Consider the following 21,631-nt stretch of genomic DNA (forward strand, 5'->3'; position numbering starts at 1 on the left):
CGTACAGGAGGAATAAAACAGTGGGCAATTCGGTGGCACCTACCAGGATAGCGACAGTTGGGGGGACAACTCCCTCATCATGGCTTACCAACCTGGGGATGTTTAAATGCCATCATCATACGTGTGTTGCGTGTGAGAAGGTGAATGTGGGAGACTCTTTTGTCTCCACTATGACAAGCGAGTCCTTCAGGATCAAATTCTACCTGAATTGCAGACAGACATTCATCATTTACCTTATCACATGCAACAGCTGTTCACTTCAGTATGTAGGACTCACCACTAGGGAGGCGAGAACACGTATTAAAGAACACCTGTCAGATATTAGGATGGGTACAATGACGACCCCCCTAGTGAAATTTTGCTGAGGTACATCAGAAGTCGTCCAGATCATTGACCTGGACCATTATTGATAAGGTCCCACCCAAGAAAGGTCTGACTGATCGGGTTGGTAAAACATGGAAAAAAGGTGCAGGGTAGCGCTAATGAAAGCACAGAGCTCAATTTGTATATGGTATATCTATACTAATATGGTGATGTATAAAAAATATGTCTAAAAAAGATAATAACTATGTGAATCTTTAAAAATTTATTATACAATAATCGTATACTCATATAACAATAGTGCCGGCACTGATTAAAACAGTATAGTAAAAGGACATAAACATAAAATACATAAACAATGGGTGTTGATTTCAAGTAATATTGGCAAAGGATAAAAATGGCAAGAGAAAAAGTTAGCTTGCTAAGTATTTGGCAGCCTAAACTTCAAATGTGTCCGTATTGGATAATTCACAACTGTTCTCATATAGGGCACATTAAATTACCGTCTCTGCTATGTGTGGAGTTGTCCGTTGTTTTTATTAAGTCCCGTGACTTTGTGCAGAGTGATTCTCCTGGTGTAAGTAGAGCAAGTATTAATGTAGAGAGCACGCTGGTAATTGTAATCCTTCAGTGCTTGCTGTGAGTGATCCTGTAGCGTCCTAGGGTAATGGCCACAGTGGCAGATGTAAGGGTAGGTCCTGGGACCGAAGGTATTAGCTGGTTTCTGATGCTTTGTTTGACAGCTGTACCAAACGAGTCCTATTACCCTTGCAGTATCAGAGTCGGGAGTGTGCTTCAAACCCCAGATGTATTGCGGTAATCATAAGGTGGACACAAGCGGTAGGCAGATCATGGGCCGGTTAATTAAGCATATATCAGCCTCTGTGTATTGTGAGAGGGATATTGCACCGTACCTACTGTAACCACTTGAATCAGAGTAGAAGTTATATGCAGACGAGCAAATCTACGCGTTTCAGCCCGATAGGCCTTTATCAAGATCTGGTTGGTAAGCTGGGGGAAAGAGAGGCCTTCTGAATTTTTAAGTTGAGAACCAGAACTCCGGAGGGCCTCAACTCTGAGTTTGACCTTATCAATTTTTGGTCAGTACATCGGGATTAATTTGAATTATAGGATATGTTCCAATCTCATGTTCCTAGCTGCATGAAAGTTTTGGGTACATTGGAATGTTAAGTGGCCTAAATATTATGGGTCACTGGAATATGTTTAGAAGGTTGATTGCTGTATGTTCAGTTCAATTTGTCCTAATTTTAGTTTTCCCCATTTATGCACCAGCTACGTTAGGTTTATATCCCTTCCTCGATATACGTATTCAACTTTGGTTTTTCATCACTATTATTATAATCATTTTTAATCTCCTCCTTTGGTTTATCTGTGCTACTGGTTGAAAGGAGCTTTGCATCCCCTCCCCCCCCCCCCTTTTGAGTACACAGATTAACAATTAGCACCACTTCATTATATCCTTGCTTATGCGACCGGACTCACGGTAGAAGGAATGTAAATTATTATTTTTTTTACTTTTTGTCCAGTGGAGCTTTGTCTGGGAATCTGTCTCTTTATTTATATTATTTATATAATATTTTGATTTTCAGCCCCTCATCTATCCTTGCTTCACCGTGAGCATTGAGATCAAGTTATTTCTAAACTTGCTGGCAGTACATTTGTTCGTTGGGGTTCTGTTTATCCCGTTACACTGACGAGCACATCTAGGCTCACTGTCAAGCAAGAGGGCTGAAGGGCTTAGTACACGCCCAGGGGGGGAGTGTTCCGCCGGTCGCGATGTTGCATTGGACGGGCGGGCACTCCCCTTGATATTAGCGTGTGTTCACGTATCTTCCTAATGGTGGGGGTGTGAATGTTTAGATATACTTGATTGGCCAGCATGACACAGGCTGCGATCCTGGCGGCCAATCATGGCTGGAGAGAGGTTTTATAGCATGTAGGTACCGTGCTAATTTTAATAAGGCTATGAGTAAGGCTTAGGCCGAAACGCGTAAGCCAGTCACTAGAAACTCCAGCTAAAACTGTCTCTGTTTTTACTTGGGTTATTACTACCCTTGAATTTGTCGTTGTTTTTGCACTTTTTCTCTGTCCAACATTGGAATTACAAATAAATACACTTAATTGCCACTGCTCGTGTGCTTCTCATATGTTCGTTTTCATTTCTGACTGCACAGAGCATACGGCATAGAGCTGCAGGGGTAACTCATCTTATCGGAGCGCTGTTTTGGACCTGTGACCGGAGCTCACCCAGAGGGATGGCTGTGGATATATGAGGCGGCAGTACAACTAATGCAACAACGCTGCCAGGAACAAGAGGTATGTGTTCAGCCGTATCTGGGGAGCTGTGTTACTGTCATTTCCATACATTTGCCGAGTTGTACTGAGTAACTGAGAGGTCTGATTTCCACACACACTATTCAACAGAGGGACAGAGGAATCTCTCTGTGGATAGAAGTGCCCGTTTACACAAGGGGGAGTGTTACTTAAACATGAAGTGTTGTACTCTGGATGGCTTTTTGTCTCTACTGCAATAGGGGTAATAAAGGGCAATAAAACGTATTGGATGCCCTCCCATCACGGATACTTGAGCGGTCTATATTGTTAACTGTCCATCTGGATCTGGGTGCACAACTCTTTTTCACCCTTCCTCACTGGACTGATTTTACACCATCTTTTTCCTCATTTCTTTGAATTGTTAGGTAGCGTGCCTCCTAAGACTCAGATACAAACTGAGTTTGCCAACGTACGTTTCACCAGATAATTGGCTTCTTCCGGGCTCGTATATTTCTTCATTGAATATTGCCCTTTTTAAAGGTGGTGCAAATGTGCAACCGCCTCCGGATTTAGTGCCAGTGAATATTGGTTCCCATTAATGTCAGTATACTGTTTTACAATACTTTAAACAGCTACTTATTAAACATAAATGCTACTGCTAATAATATAAAGAGTTACTTTGTAATTTATAGCATTAGGTGCATATATTAAAACAGAATGTCTACTTAAAGCGACAGTGAAAGTCATTCTTAGACGAACGTATTATTACATTAAGTCAACCTTTTAATGTTAGTTGAAACTACCAAAGTTAACTAAATATATAGTTACACTTTATGTGTTCGCACAAATTTCAGATTTACAGAAAATGACCCAAATTATTCTCTTCATTAAGTCTATTGGGAGCAAGTGTCCCTAAATTGAATATCCACTTGCTCTCACGCTGTAGCAATACTCTATCCATATCGCCACCTCTAATTCCCAAATTAACTCTATCAATCCCTATTATTCTGATGTCACATGGAGAGGAATTATGGCAATCCATAAAATGTCTGGCAATGCTTGATGTATCGATTTTTAGTTGTTTAATGTCTCTTATATGTTCAAGGGTCCTGTCACGGAAAGCCCTGGTAGTTTTGCCCACATAGTATAAGGGACAGCTACATTTAACTAAATAAACTAGGCCTATCGTCCGACAGGTGATTTTAGATCTAATCTTATAGATCTTACCTTTGTTGTCAGAAAAAAAAAAACGTATTTTCTCTATATAATTACATGCTTTGCATTGTTTGCAGGGATAACACCCAGGTTCCATGCTAGTTTTATTCAGCCAATTAAGATTGGTTTGAGGTCTAATGAAATGACTGTGTACTAAATTGTCATGTAGGTTTGGTGCCCTACGAGCAGTCATAAGAGGATTAGGAGGCAAGACTTGGTTAAGCTTAGAATCACTTTGGAGTATATACCAATAACGCTTCATAATTTTTCTAATGTCCTCCCACTTATTATATCCTGTTATGTATATTATCTTGCCTTGCTGTACACCAGTATGGTCAGATTTTTTCATTTTGGGGGAATTGAAGATGCTATCCTCATGGGATTGATCACGTTGTCGTTGATATGCATGACTGATCAATTTCCTGGGATAGCCTCTATCAATGAATCGTCTCGTCAATTCTCTTGATTCATTTGCAAAGTCTTCTTGAGATGTGCAATTCCTTCGAGCTCGAAAGAACTGGGACACTGGTATACCACTAATTTGATGCTTAGGGTGGAAACTGTCAGCTCGCAATATACTATTGGTCGATGTAAGTTTCCGGTATACCTTAGTTCTCAAAGTGCCCTCATACACTGTTACTGTTACATCCAAGAAGTTAATTACCTCTGGATCAAATGTTAGGGTAAATTTGAGATTACATCTTTCATTGTTTAAATACTTAACAAAAGACTGCAATTGTTGTGCAGTACCCCTCCACAGGAGGAACACGTCATCTATGTAGTGTAGCCACATAGAGACATGTTCACTCACTGTGGTGGAGTCAAGAACATGTATATTCTCCCAAAATCCCAGATAGAGGCACACATATGAGGGCGCATATTTCGCCCTCATAGCCGTGCCTCGTATCTGCAGAAAATATTCAAACAGATTATTGGTCAATGCAAATTCCCGCAACTCACAGATAAAATCTGTGTGTTGCTGGAAAGCAGTGCCTCTTTGTAGGAAATATCTAGTTGCCTGTAATCCTTTTACATGTGGGATGCTAGAATACAATGATTCAACATCAATTGTAGCCAATATCATCATCTGGTGTATCCTATACATATGTGGTCAGGTACGTAACAAAGGGTTTCAGGAAGTGATCAATGTATTGTCCAATACCTTCCAAAGGTCCATCAATGCCCGCAACGATGGGGCGTCCGGGGGGATATTTGCAACCCTCTTTATGGACCTTTGGAATGGTATAAAATGTTGGAATTTTAGGATTTTGAGGAAGCAAAAAATCAAACTCTGTTTTAGAAATGATGTTCTGTTGAAGACCTAATTCTAAAAAATCTTTCAATTTGGACAGGATGGAGTCTATAGTATTACTCTGAAGTCTTTTATATTGTGCTTTGTCATTAAGCTGTCTGTAGCATTCCTCTCTATATTTGGAGGTATCCTGTAGCACTAGATTACCACCCTTATCAGATGGTTTGATTGTAAGATTTTTGTTGCTACCTAGCTCATAAAGAGCATTCCTTTCCCCAGATGTTAAATTGTCATTAATGGGGCCAGTACTATTAAGGTTCATGATATCATTTTCAACAAGTTTAACAAAAGTAAAAACCGTTGTTACTTTGTTTAGATTAGGCATATAAGTAGATTTGGGTTTGAGTCCACTATTAAGAGTGTGTTGTTCGCTATGGCTCACTGTTGCCTCTTCATCACATTGTAAAGATTCCTAAGTGGCCAACACATCCTCAAACTATCCCTTAAGTCTGATATTTACTACAAAGACAAAACTAAGAGTTATTCTTTTACCTTAAGTGCAGATCTTCAGAAAATTTCAAACATGCGTAGATAAATTCCTTAATCTGGCTGTATACTTTGGGTACAAATTCAGAAAAGGGGAATTTTTTAGGAAATGGTTGCTGTAAATGAAAATAAGATGATGATATAATTAGAAAGCATAAAAACAAAGTTAATATCGAAAAAGCATATAAGAATTACTACAATGAAAATAAATATCAAATCAATGAGAAAAATTATATGCACTACCATCATAGTAATAGGCAGGTTTTATGTTCAACTAATTGTTCTTTTGTTAAAGGGACAGTCAACACCAGAATTGTTGTTGTTTAAAAAGAAAGATAATCCCTTTATTACCCATTTACCAATTTTGCATAACCAACACAGTTATAATACACGTTTTACCTCTGTGATTATCTTGTATCTAAGCCTCTGCAAACTGCCCCCTTGTTTCAGTTCTTTTTGACAGACATGCAGTTTAGCCAATCAGTGCTCAGTCCTAGGTCACTTTACGTGCATGAGCTCAATGTTATCTATATGAAACATGTGAAATAATGCCCTCTAGTGGTCAAAATGTATTCAGATTAGAGGCAGACTTCAAGGTCTAAGAAATTAGCATATGAACCTCCTAGTTTTAGCTTTCAACTAAGAATACCAAGAGAACAAAGCAAAATTGGTGATAAAAGTAAATTGGGAAGTTGTTTAAAATTGCATGCCCTATTTAAAACATGAAAGTTTTTTTTGGACTTGACTGTCCCTTTAATGACCAGTGAAAAATGACAAAACGTCCATGGCTGTAGCTAGTAAATTTCAATCTAAACATTTAAGTGTGACAATCATTAATGGTGTAATATGTAGCTTACCAGCTAGTTACTACAGGTGTAATGTAGCTGACCAGCTAGTTACTACAGGTGTAATGTAGCTGACCAGCTAGTTACTACAGATGTAATGTAAATGACCAGCTAGTTACTACAGGTGAAATGTAGCTGACCAGCTAGTAACTACAGATGTAATGTAGCTGACCAGCTAGTTACTACAGGTGTAATGTAGCTGACCAGCTAGTTACTACAGGTGTAATGTAGCTGACCAGCTAGTTACTACAGGTGTAATGTAGCTAACCAGCTAGTTACTACAGGTGTAATGTAGCTGACCAGCTAGTTACTACAGGTGTAATGTAGCTGACCAGCTAGTTACTATAGATGTAATGTAAATGACCAGCTAGTTACTACAGATGTAATGTAGCTGACCAGCTAGTTACTACAGGTGTAATGTAGCTGACCAGCTAGTTACTACAGGTGAAATGTAGCTGACCAGCTAGTTACTACATATGTAATGTACATGACCAGCTAGTTACTACAGATGTAATGTAGCTGAACAGCTAGTTACTACAGATTTAATGTAGCTGAACGGCTAGTTACTACAGGTGTAATGTAAATGACCAGCTAGTTACTACAGGTGTAATGTAAATGACCAGCTAGTTACTAGGTGTAATGTAAATGACCAGCTAGTTACTACAGATGTCATGTAAACGACCAGCTAGTTACTACAGATGTCATGTAAAACGACCAGCTAGTTACTACAGGTGTAATGTAAACGACCAGCTAGATACTACAGATGTCATGTAAATGACCAGCTAGTTACTACAGATGCCATGTAAATGACCTGCTAGTTACTACAGGTGTAATGTAGCTGACCAGCTAGTTACTACAGGTGAAATGAAGCTGACCAGCTGACCAGATGTCATGTAAATGACCAGCTAGTTACTACAGATGCCATGTAAATGACCAGCTAGTTACTACAGGTGTAATGTAGCTGACCAGCTAGTTACTACAGGTGAAATGAAGCTGACCAGATGTCATGTAAATGACCAGCTAGTTACTACAGATGCCATGTAAATGACCAGCTAGTTACTACAGGTGTAATGTAGCTGACCAGCTAGTTACTACAGGTGAAATGAAGCTGACCAGCTAGTTACTACATTTGTAATGTACATGACCAGCTAGTTACTACAGATGTAATGTAGCTGAACAGGTAGTTACTACAGATGTAATGTAGCTGACCAGTTAGTTACTACAGATGTAATGTACATGACTAGCTAGTTACTACAACTGAAGTGTAGCTGACCAGCTAGTTACTACAGGTGACATGTAGCTGACCAGCTAGTTACTACAGATGTAATATACATGACCAGCTAGTTACTACAAGTGAAGTGTAGCTGACCAGCTAGTTACTACATGTGTAAAGTAGCTGACCAGCTAGTTACTACATGTGTAAAGTAGCTGACCAGCTAGTTAATATAGATGACAAGTAGCTGACCAGCTAGTTACTACACGTGTAAAGTAGCTGACCAGCTAGTTACTACACGTGTAAAGTAGCTGACCAGCTAGTTACTACACGTGTAAAGTAGCTGACCAGCTAGTTACTACAGGTATAATAAGGTGCCTTTGCTTGTTAAAACCGGTGTAATGTATTTGCTAGACAATTAACACTTGCTGAATAGACACAAACAAAAAGCAGAGCCACAAAACATACCTTTTCTAACTCAAGATCCTGGAAAGGAAACTGACCCACAATTCTTCTGTAAATGTCCTCATTACTTACTGGGATAGGACTGTAGTTATCAGCGTCCAATATGTTTCTACATATAAACATGCAAATCAGAAAATGAACAATAAGGAGAAAGAACAGCAAATAATTGTGTTTCTCAAAATGAGCGAATGTATTTAAAGGGACATTAATCCCAATCTTAAATCTTCCATAAAATATTTAGTTATGCAATGAAACCCCCCTTCCAAAAAAAACAAACATTTTATTTTTATTTATTGTGCCCTCTTTTTTGCATAATTTACCTCTAAATTTTAGTTTTAACACTGCACTTGAGAGGCTAGAGTGCCTCCTGCAGGGCCAAGAACCAACAGCCTGAAACATGCTACACAGTGACTGCTTGATTAGTATAGGAGCTGACATCTGTTCTTTACGTCAGAGCAAAGAAGATAAACAAGAGATATTTCAAGGGGTCAGTTACTGGACTGGAAAACAATGCAAATATTGCTGTAAAACAATGTAAACAATGTTTTATGTGCATATATTCTGCAGTGCTGTGCTTAATGGCTTACATATACTATGCATTTATAAAACTACTGCAATATCCCTTTAAAGTGAATGTGAATTTTCAGCAATCAGTGTCCGGTTTTTAAAGATACTTTTAAAAACAGGGGCACTTTCATTGATGAAAATCTACATTGCACTGGATTTGTAGAAATACTTACCTTTTACTTCTTCAAAGCCGGATCGCCGATCCCAGCCCCAGTTTCTCTGTACTGACGTCAGAAATGACAAAACCGACTTCCTCCAATCATGGCTTGCACCCCAGAACGTCCATCTCGTGATACCCGGCTGTGATTGGAGGAAGTCAGTTTCGTCATTGCTGTGGTTGTACAGCAGGAAGAAGAAGGATCATCGATCCGGCTTTGCAGAAGTAAAATTATGTTTAAAAACCAGGCATTCGTTGCTGAAAATTGACCTTCACTTTAATGCTAGTTTTCGGGATATGTAAATCGTTGCATTACTCTGCACCAGTCGGCTAAGAAAATGATCAGATCATTAAGCCGCGTTATTACTATTGGGAACAGAGGAGCACAGACTACACCATGACAAGTTTCCTCACCTGAAAAGCTGAGCCCATTTCTTCAGTAGAATGTCACTGTATTGGTCTCTGATCTCTAGTAGCATATCAAAGAGCTGGTTCACTGGGAAACCATAACCCTAGGAGAATAGACAACAAAAACGTTTTAATAAGACAGCGGAAAAAAACAAAGGGTAATAATAAATGAATAATAAACAAAATCTAACACATGGGGGCCACTTACTTGAAGTGTATCTGCAAAATGGACTATAAGGTTCTTCAAGTCTAATACCAGGTTGGGATCGGAGCAATAGGACTACAAGACAAAACAAAGATTCAACAGCAGCATATGGGAAACCAATAAAAGTAAAGAAAACTTAAAACACAGAGTGAAGAAGATGGATAATATGACCTTTGCTTCTCCTCGTACTGCTCTTGTGGTGGGAATATGACTTTTATAGGTTACTTTATAGTCACCATTCTGTTGCTAGATTATCTGGGAAATTATATGTTTTTATGATATAAACACACAAATACTGTCACAAAAAAACACTTGGTTGTAAAATAGATTTCTACACTTAGGACAGTACTCTGCTAGAAGGGACAGTGAACTGTAAAATGTTCTCCCTTTTATTGTGTTCCCAATTATCAATTTTACCAGCTGGAGTGTATTAAATTGTTTACAAATAGATTGTTTACCTTTATTTTATCATTAAATGGCTGTTTGTGCCAGTTGAAAACACCACCTATATTTATAATTTAAATACTGCAGTATTGGATAAAAAAAAAACTATGTTAATTAGAAGAATATAAAGAAATCACAGTGGGGTGGGAGAGGGAGGTACTAAAATGTTCATTTAATTTTCCTCTCAAAAGTATAGTCTTTTGTGTATATGAAAGAAGAAACAATAAAGCATTTGCATGTTGAACAAGAGAGACAAACATAAATTATACTTACATGATCATTTTCTTTTCTTCTGAAGGGAAGAGTCCACAGCTGCATTCATTACTTTTGGAAATTCAGAACCTGGCCACCAGGAGGAGGCAAAGACACCCCAGCCAAAGTTTTCAAATACCTCCCCCACTTCCCTCATCCCCCAGTCATTCTGCCAAAGGAACAAGAAACAATAGGAGAAATATCAGGGTGAAAAAGGTGCCAGAAGAACAAAACATTTACTGCCGCCTCATAGATAAAACGCAGGCGGGAGCTGTGGACTCTTCCCGTCAGAAGAAAAGAAAATGATCAGGTAAGCATAATTTATGTTTTTTTTCTAAAACGGGAAGAGTCCACAGCTGCATTCAAAACTTTTGGGAAAACAATACCTAAGGGAGAACATTGAATGCAAATAAAGGGCAGGTACAAAAAGGCGGCCCCTTCGAAAGGCACCACAGCCTGAAATTACCCAACAACCTACAAAAACTAAACGACAAGGGAAAAACCAGAAGCCAAGGCAACTGCTCATCAGTTACATAACCTGCAAAGCTGTGCTAAAGACCAATCAGACCCAGAGTCTGCTGAGCACAAGGCCTCTGAGGACTCAGCCCAGCGGCTTTCGACTCCCATGAAAAGTACCCCTAAAAGTCAAAATGCTCCATCTACCCCTGAGGGGGAGAATAGAGGACCCCATAAGAGATCCAAGGACCATCCAACACGGGCTCAAATCAAACAGAGCAACCCAAGGTTGCCACAGGACCAGTGCCCAGGGAGACAAACTCCCTAGAAGGACAAAGAACAGAAAAATAAGTCCATACTCAGGAGAAACGTCACTAGGATGACAAGAAGCCACCCTCATATCACTGACACAGCACCATACCACATATGGTGTTCCAAAAAAACGCGAGTTCCCTATTGCATCATAGCCAAGTCAAAACCCGTCAAGTTAGACAAGCAGAGAGAGGATAACTGTCTTAGCTTTCCAAGAGAACAGAGCAATCTGTAAACAAGAACTTGCGATGACCAATCTCCAGGCATCAAAGCTGACCCTAAGTCCTTGCGGGACTCGTCCCACCAAAAAGCACCTAAAAATCTCGACAACAGCTCCCAATCAGCAGCAGACACCACCAGTAGAAAGATGGGCACCAAGAGTCTCCTCACCGAAAGGGAGGACAAAGTCAATAATAGTAAACAGTTAACATTGCACAGAGCAGGTCAATCCCCGACCTTCCCTCCAGTATAACGGTCCCAGCCCAAAGGCTAGTTAAAGACGTAAGACAAGAGTCTCAGACCGTCGGAAGAAAAAAAGGATGAATCTACAAGGAATCAAAACCCCAGAGTAGAACTCTGAACGCTACTAAAACTGGCATGCTCCATGAGTCATGACAGGTAACTTCGTACTCAGGTCCAAAAACCCCTACACTGAAACCTTCCAGAAGGAACACTCCCCCTGGGAAGAAAGAACTCTGACCCCCAGTATACTAATACCAGAATACAGTACCAAAAATCTGAATACACCAGGAAGGAAAAAAAACAACCAAGAACCCATCCCCCACCCTAGGTAAGAAGAAAAGGGAGCAAAGCAACATTAATCACCCTACCAATATAGGCGAGAACCTTCGGCCAATATCGCCAGCCCAGTTGAACGACAACTGGAGTCTACAAGGAAAAACAGATGTCCCAGAAGACAAGTAGGGATCCGTCAGGGAAACCTCAAACATAAGCCTCAGGCAGACAGTAATCTCCCATGAGAGTCAGAAAACACGCCCTCAAAAAGGTACACGCGGGGAAACCAAACCCAGTGGTTAAGCAGAACCGTCCACGACCATTCCAGGCAAGAAGTCCTAAGCTAGAGTCCTCGAAAGATGGAACCGATCGAAAGATCTAACTTACTGAGGAATCTATCAGCTGCCTAACATGGTAGGAGCACACCCAAGACAGGGCCCTCCACCATATAAAGTCCGTAGATGTAGATTACCTAGCAACAGCCTTAAACCCAAGAGTTTGAAAATACTCCTGACCAGTTGAAGAAATGGGCAACCAGTATCCTTGGATCACAAGGCTATCCTCTGTAGACAGGCCGAACAACCTGATCTACACGCTGGTGATGAGGAAGGTCATTTCCCAGACCCCCGAAAGGCAAAAGTCTGTGACTGATCACTAACCTCTCAAGCCCAAAAGGCTAGATCCGCATAAGGTCGAGGGATAGCACACAAGAGACTAAAGACCATGGTATGACAAGGGGCAGATCTTAGATTGAGAAGACGGCAGTCTCCAGAAATCCTTACCGGATTGGTTTCCCGAAATCCCTGCAACAGGAATAACAATGGAAGCCTTGCAGCTCCTGGCAGAAGGAAGGGTGACCCCTGCACTCCACGTACTGGAGCAAAAGAAACACTGAGAAAAAAAGGAAGAAGGACATGCTCCGCACTTCCAGAACAGAAGATCCAACCCAAAACGGGAAGAAAAGAAAACTCTGCCACCGCAAATGGAATGCGACTAGGCTACAAGAGTCGACATCCGGAAGATACTGTAGAGGAAGACGTAAATTGTCCAGCACCCGGAATATTAGACCTCCGGAGGTCATTCACCACTCCAAATTCTAAAGGAGTGGAAAACTACAGTTCCGAGTCCTCAGGGACTAAAGACCATGGTATGACAAGGAGCAGATCTTAGATTGAGAAGACGGCAGTCTCCAGAAATCCTTACCGGATTGGTCTCCCGAAATCCCTGCAACAGGAATAACAATGGAAGCCTTGCAGCTCCTGGCAGAAGGAAGGGTGACCCCTGCACTCCACGTACTGGAGCAAAAGAAACACTGAGAAAAAAAGGAAGAAGGACATGCTCCGCACTTCCAGAACAGAAGATCCAACCCAAAACGGGAAGAAAAGAAAACTCTGCCACCGCAAATGTAATGCGACTAGGCTACAAGAGTCGACATCCGGAAGATACTGTAGGGGAAGACGTAAATTGTCCAGCACCCGGAATATTAGACCTCCGGAGGTCATTCACCACTCCAAACTCTAAAGGAGTGGAAAAGTCTGAGTCCTCAGGGACCCTTAGGAACCCCGATGACGTCTTGAAAAAGTTGTCATGTAACTCAAGCAAATTGTAGCACCTGGGGTTCCAATCAAGTACTAACCAGGCCCAACCCTGCTTAGCTTCCGAGAGCAGACGAGATCGGGCACATTCAGGGTGGAGTGGCCGTAGGCCCCTAAAAAGGCCAACATATCAGAACTCCCAACCTTCCTCTAGAAGCGTTGGTATGCACAAAGCCCCATACCATGTAGTAGGATCCGAGTCCGGAGTCCATATCAATAGGCCTAGTGACTATTCAGAATCCGACAGGATAATCAGCACAACGAGGGTAACATGAACCCAAGGAACAGCAGATAGCGCCCAACCAGTACAAGGACATCCCAAAACTGTCTAAGGCCCAAGAAAAATCGACCAGAAGGTTCGATAATATGATATTAGAACATTACTTTGTTCCTAACCAAAAGTCTGCAACTTCTGAGGAAGCGCCCATGCGATTACAAAATCGCAATTATCAGCTCCAGAGAAAGAATGTTCCCAAAACGGAAATTATATCAGACGTGAGGTTATTAAAAAACAAATCAAATACATCCTATCCGGATCAAAATAAAAGTAAGGCAGCACCCGCGGGTGAACGCCCAAGGTGAATAGGTACGCCAAGAGGACCAGCCAATCAGAAGCCCCATTCACCCAAGATCAGAACTGGAGCCGATACATAAAAGAAAGAAAAACAGAGACGTCAAGGAGATTAGCCTCATCCCCAAAGTCTAACCCAGCGTGCGATCCGGCATCTAAGGCCTCGGATCCCTCGGCCCACTAGGATTAGAATCCTCCAGCACAGCCAAAACATGCTTTAGTAGAACACAAAGACATGCCAGCCTATAATGGAAGGCAAAATCATCCCTTGCCGGATCGATAAACGACCCCGGCCAGAGGTTGGGGCCCCTGAAGCCACAGAGGCCGACACTTTTCCCAGAAGGTCGAACTGAATCAGGCGATCCCATGCCCGACGGGCCCTGGTTGACAGAACACGAACAGTACCTTAAAAATATTTCACTCGGGAAATATAAGTGAGCCAGCGCCATAGATATGGCCATGTGGAAACGTGCCGTAACCTCTGGAGGAAACAAGCCACCTCACGGAGGAGTGACTTGCGTAGCAAAGAAAGGTTCTGGGGCAAGCGCCTCACCGGACATAGAGACCTCTGGGGCGGATGGCTCAACGCACTCTAAGGTCCCTGAGTCGGGAGAAGAGAGTACTCTAGAACGGCAATCGGAACATAACTGATGGGTATGGATAACTCGGGCCATTTCATATTCATCACAAGATGCATCATAGACATCGGTGTCTAAAAAATCAGAATCCTTCATAATCTTGGGATTACAAAAATGACAAATACTAACTGGCACCCTTTTTACACATCGAATGGCTAGGGCACTCACCACCTCCTGTGAACCAGACAACCAACGAGCAGACTCTCTCAGTCGCCACACAGTCAGTCCCACTGGAACCCTACCTTCTCTTGTTAACATTACATTCACATAATTAAATAAAATGAAACGATCTTACCGGAATCTGCGCCGTGAAAAAGAAACATGGCCCTTCAAGTGTGACAGATAGTAGCCTCGCTTCTGACATGGACTTGAGTGAATAAAGGCAGGCAGCAAAACTCGTCAACGCTGATTACCAAGGCAAAGAATGACTGGGGGATGAGGGAAGTGGGGGAGTTATTTGAAGCCTTTGGCTGGGGTGTCTTTGCTTCCTCCTGGTGGCCAGGTTCTTAATTTACAAAAGTAATGAATGCACCTGTGGACTCTTCCCGTTTAAGAAGAAAATAATAAGGTCTGCTCTCCTTGACAGAAATATTACTACTGGGAAACATCACTACAGTGTGCTGTGAGATCCCCAGATCAACTATGTTCTGAGCATTGTTGCCCCATCTCACTAGCCACAGTAAAGAAACAAAACACACTCAAGTAGGTTTTCAGAGGATGTTTGCTTTGAAACCATGATTTTTTAAAAAGCATATCTAGGTAGGCTCAGGTGAACCAATGCACTTCTGGGAGGTAGCTACTGATTGGTGGTTGCACATATGTGCCTCGTCATTGGATAATTAATGTGTTCAGCTAGCACCCAGTAGTGGATTCCTGCACTGAAGCAACAATGCAATTATAAAATGCTCTAACAGATCAGAGCATTTTCTTTTTGCACTTGTATTACCTTTTAATATCTTTTTCAAAGGGCTAATGTTCTTGAGCCAAACTTATGTTTTATCTATCACAGACACATGTGCCTATCAGTAAACCTCAGTGTAAATGTAAAACACACAAACTCTGCTTTACAAATGCAGTGCCATGTCTACTAAGTAAAAGGAATGAAGCGGTCACAAGGTGTCATAAAAAGGCTCGTTACAATCAGTTATCTTTTCTGAAGTTTGATCAGAGCTAAACCAGGTGCTGTTAAAATGAAAGTGACCACAAAGATGATGGATTGGGTGTTTGGAGGCTGGCAGCGACGAAATGAACAATCCGTAACGCCTGATGCGAGTGGGACACAGACAGAATTATCAACCAAAAAATAGTAACACTAAAATATGACAAACACCAGGACGCACACAGGGATTTAAAGAAAAACACACAACACTGATCACAGTATGTGTAAAAATAATAGGTGCTTGCAATCCAGTGCAAATAACAAGGTTAAACACTAGACAAATATTAGCTAACCCCTACAATAGTTATGCATTTTGTCTGCATTCCTTTCTGCTCTTTTTCTCTATCTTTAATTCCTGAGTGTCTCTCCGCTTCATTTACTCCTTACCCCTTCTGGTTTTGTTAGTTTGGGAATACAGTTTGTCTTAGCAACATGTTGAGGCTATCATGGTGATAATATTGTGCATGTATTAAACTATGACAATATGTCAGTAAATTTTGCTGGGTGTAACTGGAAATAGATTGTTTTTGTTTGATTTCTTCAGAAACTGAAAAGCATACTGTCACCTTATGGGTGAACAGTGCAAACATCTGCAGTTTCTTATAAAAGAGTTCCTCTCAGACTGAAGAGCTGTGGAAATGGTTGGCTTGAAAGTGGCGTGACGATTCCCCCCACTGTAATAGTAAAGAGGCTATGTATTAAATCTTGATTTTACTTTTGAAAATTCAGTGAATGCCGTCCCTTTTTTTTTTTTTAACTTATATGACATTTTTTTGATCTGGCGCTCTGCTTGTTGTTGACTAGTTTTTAGTGACAGTGCAGATACCCTTGGAAGTTTATAACAATTTATGTAAGAACTTACCTGATAAATTCTTTTTGTTCATATTGGCAAGAGTCCATGAGCTAGTGACGTATTGGATATACATTCCTACCAGGAGGGGCAAAGTTTCCCAAACCTTAAAATGCCTATAAATACACCCCTCACCACACCCACAATTCAATTTAACGAATAGCCAAGTAGTGGGGTGATAAAGAAAGGAGTAAAAAAGATAAAAAAAGGAACTGGAAATATAATTGTGCTTTATACAAAAAATCATAACCACCATAAAAAGGGTGGGTCTCATGGACTCTTGCCAATATGAAACAAATGAATTTATCAGGTAAATTCTTACATAAATTATGTTTTCTTTCATGTAATTGGCAAGAGTCCATGAGCTAGTGACGTATGGGATAGTAATACACAAGATGTGGAACTCCACAGAAGAGTCACTAGAGAGGGAGGGATTCAAATAATAACAGCTATTTTCCGCTGAAAAAATTAATCCACAACCAAAAAAGATATAATTTTTTTCTCATAGTTGAAAAGAAAAAACAAACATAAGCAGAGGAACCTTCAGTCTTAATCATTCCCTTCAGTAGCTATGTGCATGAAACTAAAACAGCTGCCTGAAGAACTTTTCTACCAAAAACTGCTTCAGAAGAAGCAAATACATCAAAACGGTAGAATTTAGTAAATGTATGCAAAGAAGACCAAGTTACTGCTTTGCAAATCTTATCAACTGAAGCTTCATTCTTTAAAGCCCATGAAGTGGAGACTGATCTAGTAGAATGAGCAGTAATTCTCTGAGGCGGGGCCTGAGCCGACTCCAAATAAGCCTGATGAATCAAAAGCTTTAACCAGGATGCCAATGAAATGGCAGAGGCTTCCTGACCTTTCCTAGAACCAGAAAAGACAACAAATAGACAAATAAGTAAGATCATTAGGTCAAAGCAGGATGAACTTTCGTTACAAAGGGACCTGCAAAAATTAGAAGTATGGGCAGGTAAATGGAAAATGAGATTTAATACAGAAAAATGCAAGGTTCTACATTTTGGAAGTAAAAATAAGCAGGCAACGTATTATTTAAATGGGACAAGACTTAGCCAAACACAGGAGGAAAGGGATTTGGGAGTAGTAATAGATAACAAGCTAAAGATGGGTGCACAATGCAGGGCAACAGCTTCAAAGGCTAATAAGATACTAGCATGTATTAAAAGAGGCATTGATTCAAGGGAGGAAAGTATAATTCTGTCACTATATAAAGCCCTGGTAAGACCTTACCTTGAGTATGGAGTCCAGTTCTGGGGACCAATCGCAAAAAAAGATATTGCAGAACTAAAACAATTCAGAGAAGGGCCACAAAGCTAATAAGGGGATTGGAGAATTTAACCTATGAGGAGAGGCTAGCCAAACTGCGTCTGTTTTCTTTAGAAAAAAGGTGCTTAAGAGGTGACATGATTACTTTATATAAATATATTCAAGGCCCATATACAGAGATGGCAGAAGCACTGTTAATTCCAAGAAAATTGTTTGTGACCAGAGGTCACAATTTAAAGTTGAAGGAAAGGAGATTTAATCTCCTGCAACGGAAACGTTTTTTTCACTGTAAGAGCAATAAAATTTTGGAACTCATTACCAAAGGAGGTAGTGAATGCCAATACCCTAGAAACATTTAAAAATTATTTGGATACATTTCTGTCTATAAACAAAATTCATGGATATGATTGCTAGTATTAAATGGGATTACTTAAACTTAACTGGAGCTTTTTGTATATAATTTAGATTTGTATAGGTTGAACTCGATGGACTTCGGTCTTTTTTCAACCTCATCTACTATGTTACTATGTTACAACATCAAAAGAATGTAAGGATCTCTCAAAAAAATTCTTCGGATTAGCACACAAAGAGGGAACAGCAATTTCTCTATTAATGTTGTTAGAATTCACAACCTTAGGTAGAAATTTAAATGAAGTCAGCAAAACTGCCTTACCATGATGAAAAATCAGAAAAGGTGATTCACAAGAAAGAGCAGAAAATTCAGAAACTCTTCTAGCAGAAGAGATGGCCAAAAGGAACAACACTTTCCAAGAAAGTAGTTTAATGTCCAAAGAATGCATAGGCTCAAAAGGAGGAGCCTGTAAAGCCTTCAAAACCAAATTAAGACTCCAAGGAGGAGAGATTGATTTAATGACAGGCCTGAAACAGACCAAAGTCTGTACAAAACAGTGAATATCAGGAAGCTTAGCAATCTTTCTGTGAAATAAAACAGAAAAAGCAGAGTTTTTTCCCTTCAAGGAACTTGCAAACAAACCTTAATCCAAACCATCCTGAAGAAACTGTAAAATTTTAGAAATTCTAAAAGAATGCCAGGAGAAATTATGAGAAGAACACCATGAAATATAAGTCTTCCAAACTCGATAATAAATCTTCCTAGAAACAGATTTACGAGTCTGTAACATAGTATTAATCACTGAGTCAGAGAAACCTCTATGACTAAGCACTAGGCGTTCAATTTCCATACCTTCAAATTTAATGATTTGAGATCCTGATGGAAAAACGGACCTCGAGACTGAAGGTCTGGTCTTAAAGGAAGTGGCCAAGGTTGGCAACTGGACATCCGGACATGAATTGCATACCAAAACCTGTGAGGCTATGCTGGAGCTACCAGAAAAACAAAAGATTGCTCCATGATGATCTTGGAGTTCACTCTTGGAAGAAGAACTAGAGGCGGGAAGATATAAGCAGGTTGTAAACACCAAGGAACTGCTAACGCATTCACTGCTTCCGCCTGAGGATACCTGGACCTGGACAGGTACCTGGGAAGTTTCATGTTTAGTTGGGAAGCCATCAGATCTATTTCTGGAAAATCCCACATCTGAATAATCTGAGAAAACACATGTGGATGGAGCGACCACTCCGCCGGATGTAAAGTCTGACGGCTGAAATAATCCGCTTCCCAATTGTCTGCACCTGGGAAATGTACCGCAGAAATTAGACAGGAGCTGGATTCCGCCAAAGAAAGTATCCAAGATACTTCTTTCATAGCTTGGGGACTGTGAGTCCCACCCTGATGATTGACATATGCCACAGTTGTGATATTGTCTGTCTGAAAACAAATGAACGGTTCTCCCTTCAACAGAGGACAAACCTGAAGAACCCTGAAAAAAGCATGGAGTTCTAAAATATTGATTGGTAACCTCGCCTCTTGAGATTTTCAAACCCCTTGTGCTGTCAGAGATCCCCACACAGCTCCCCAACCTGAAAGACTTGCATCTGTTGTGATCAGAGTCCAGGTTGGACGAGCAACAGAAACTCCTTGAACTATACAATGGCGATCTAACCACCAAGTCAGAGAGAATCGAACACTGGGATTTAAGGATATTGTGATATCTTTGTATAAGCCCTGCACTATTGATTCATCATACAAAGCTGGAGAGGTCTCATATGAAAACGAGCAAAGGGGATCGCGTCCGATGCTGCAGTCATGAGACCTAAAACTTCCATGCACATAGCTACTGAAGGGAATGATTAAGACTGAAGGTTCCGACAAGCTGAAACCAATTTTAATCGTCTCTTGTCTGTTAGAGACAGAGTCATTGATCCTCCAACCATGTTCTTGAAGAAACGATACAAGTTGATTCGTATGAGATTCTGCTAAATGTGAAGACTGAGCAAGTACCAAGATATCGTCCAAATAAGGAAATACCACAATACCCTTTTCTCTGATTACAGATAGAAGGGCACCGAGAACTTTTGTAAAAATCCTTGGAGCTGTTGCTAGGCCAAACGGCAGAGCCACAAACTGGTAATGCTTGTCTAGAAAAGAGAATCTCAGAAACTGAAAATGATCTGGATGAATCGGAATGTGCAGATATGCATCTTGTAAATCTATTTTGGACATATAATGCCCTTGCTGAACAAAAGGCAGAATAGTCCTTATAGTTACCATTTTGAATGTTGGTATCCTTACATAACGATTCAATATTTTTAAATCCAGAACTGGTCTGAAGGAATTCTCCTTCTTTGGTACAATGAATAGATTTGAGTAAAACCCCAGACCCTGTTCCAGAACTGGAACTGGCACAATTACTCCAGCCAACTCTAGATCTGAAACACATTTCAGAAACGCTTGAGCCTTCACTGGATTTATTGGAACGCGAGAAAGAAAAAATCTTCTTGCAGGAGGCCTTATCTTGAAACCTATTCTGTACCCTTGTGAAACAATGTTCTGAATCCAAAGACTGTGAATCGAATTGATCCAAATTTCTTTGAAGAAGCGTAATCTGCCCCCTACCAGCTGGGCTGGAATGAGGGCCGCACCTTCATGTGGACTTGGGAGCTGGCTTTGACTTTCTAAAAGGCTTGGATTTATTCCAGACTGGAGATGGTTTCCAAACTGAAACCGTTCCAGTAGAGGAAGGATCAGGCTTTTGTTCCTTATTCTGACGAAAGGAACGAAAACGATTAGCAGCCCTATATTTACCTTTAGATTTTTTATCCTGTGGTAAAAAAGTTCCTTTCCCCCCCGTAAGGGTTGAAATAATAGAATCCAACTGTGAACCAAACAATTTATTACCTTGGAAAGAAAGGGATAGCAAAGTTGACTTAGAAGACATATCAGCATTCCAAGTTTTAAGCCATAAAGCTCTTATAGCTAAAATAGCTAAAGACATATACCTGACATCAATCCTAATGATATCAAAGATGGCATCACAAATAAAGTTATTAGCATGTTGAAGAAGATTAACAATGCTATGAGAATTATGATCTGATACTTGTTGTGCTAAAGCCTCCAACCAGAAAGTTGAAGCTGCAGCAACATCCGCCAAAGATATAGCAGGCCTAAGAAGATTACCTGAACATAAATAAGCTTTTCTTAGAAAGGATTCACTTTTCCTATCTAAAGGATCCATAAAAGAAGTACTATATGCCGTAGGAATAGTAGTACGTTTAGCAAGAGTAGAGATAGCCCCATCAACTTTAGGGATTTTGGCCCAAAACTCTAATCTGTCAGATGGCACAGGATACAATTTCTTAAACCGTTTAGAAGGAGTAAAAGAATTACCCAGATTATTCCATTCCCTGGAAATTACTTCAGAAATAGCATCAGGGACAGGAAAAACTTCCGGAATAACTACAGGAGGTTTAAAAACCGTATTT

At 40.5% G+C, this 21,631-nt stretch overlaps 1 protein-coding gene across 2 annotated transcripts in view; it reads right to left on the reverse strand.

Moving 5' to 3' along the window:
* The window catches only part of EXOC6B (exocyst complex component 6B), a 1,420,949-nt gene that overhangs the window by 511,423 nt on the left and 887,895 nt on the right, over nt 1–21,631 (reverse strand). For both annotated transcript variants that reach the window (XM_053704356.1, XM_053704355.1), the window contains exons 12-15: nt 9,493–9,564; nt 9,291–9,388; nt 8,156–8,261; nt 5,636–5,745 (exon numbers count right to left, since the gene is read on the reverse strand). In XM_053704356.1, coding sequence (XP_053560331.1) covers nt 5,636–5,745; nt 8,156–8,261; nt 9,291–9,388; nt 9,493–9,564 — 386 coding nt within the window. The remainder of the gene's footprint in view (nt 1–5,635; nt 5,746–8,155; nt 8,262–9,290; nt 9,389–9,492; nt 9,565–21,631) is intronic.

The sequence above is a fragment of the Bombina bombina genome, chromosome 2 (assembly GCF_027579735.1).
Source record: "Bombina bombina isolate aBomBom1 chromosome 2, aBomBom1.pri, whole genome shotgun sequence".
NCBI classification, from domain to species: domain Eukaryota; kingdom Metazoa; phylum Chordata; class Amphibia; order Anura; family Bombinatoridae; genus Bombina; species Bombina bombina.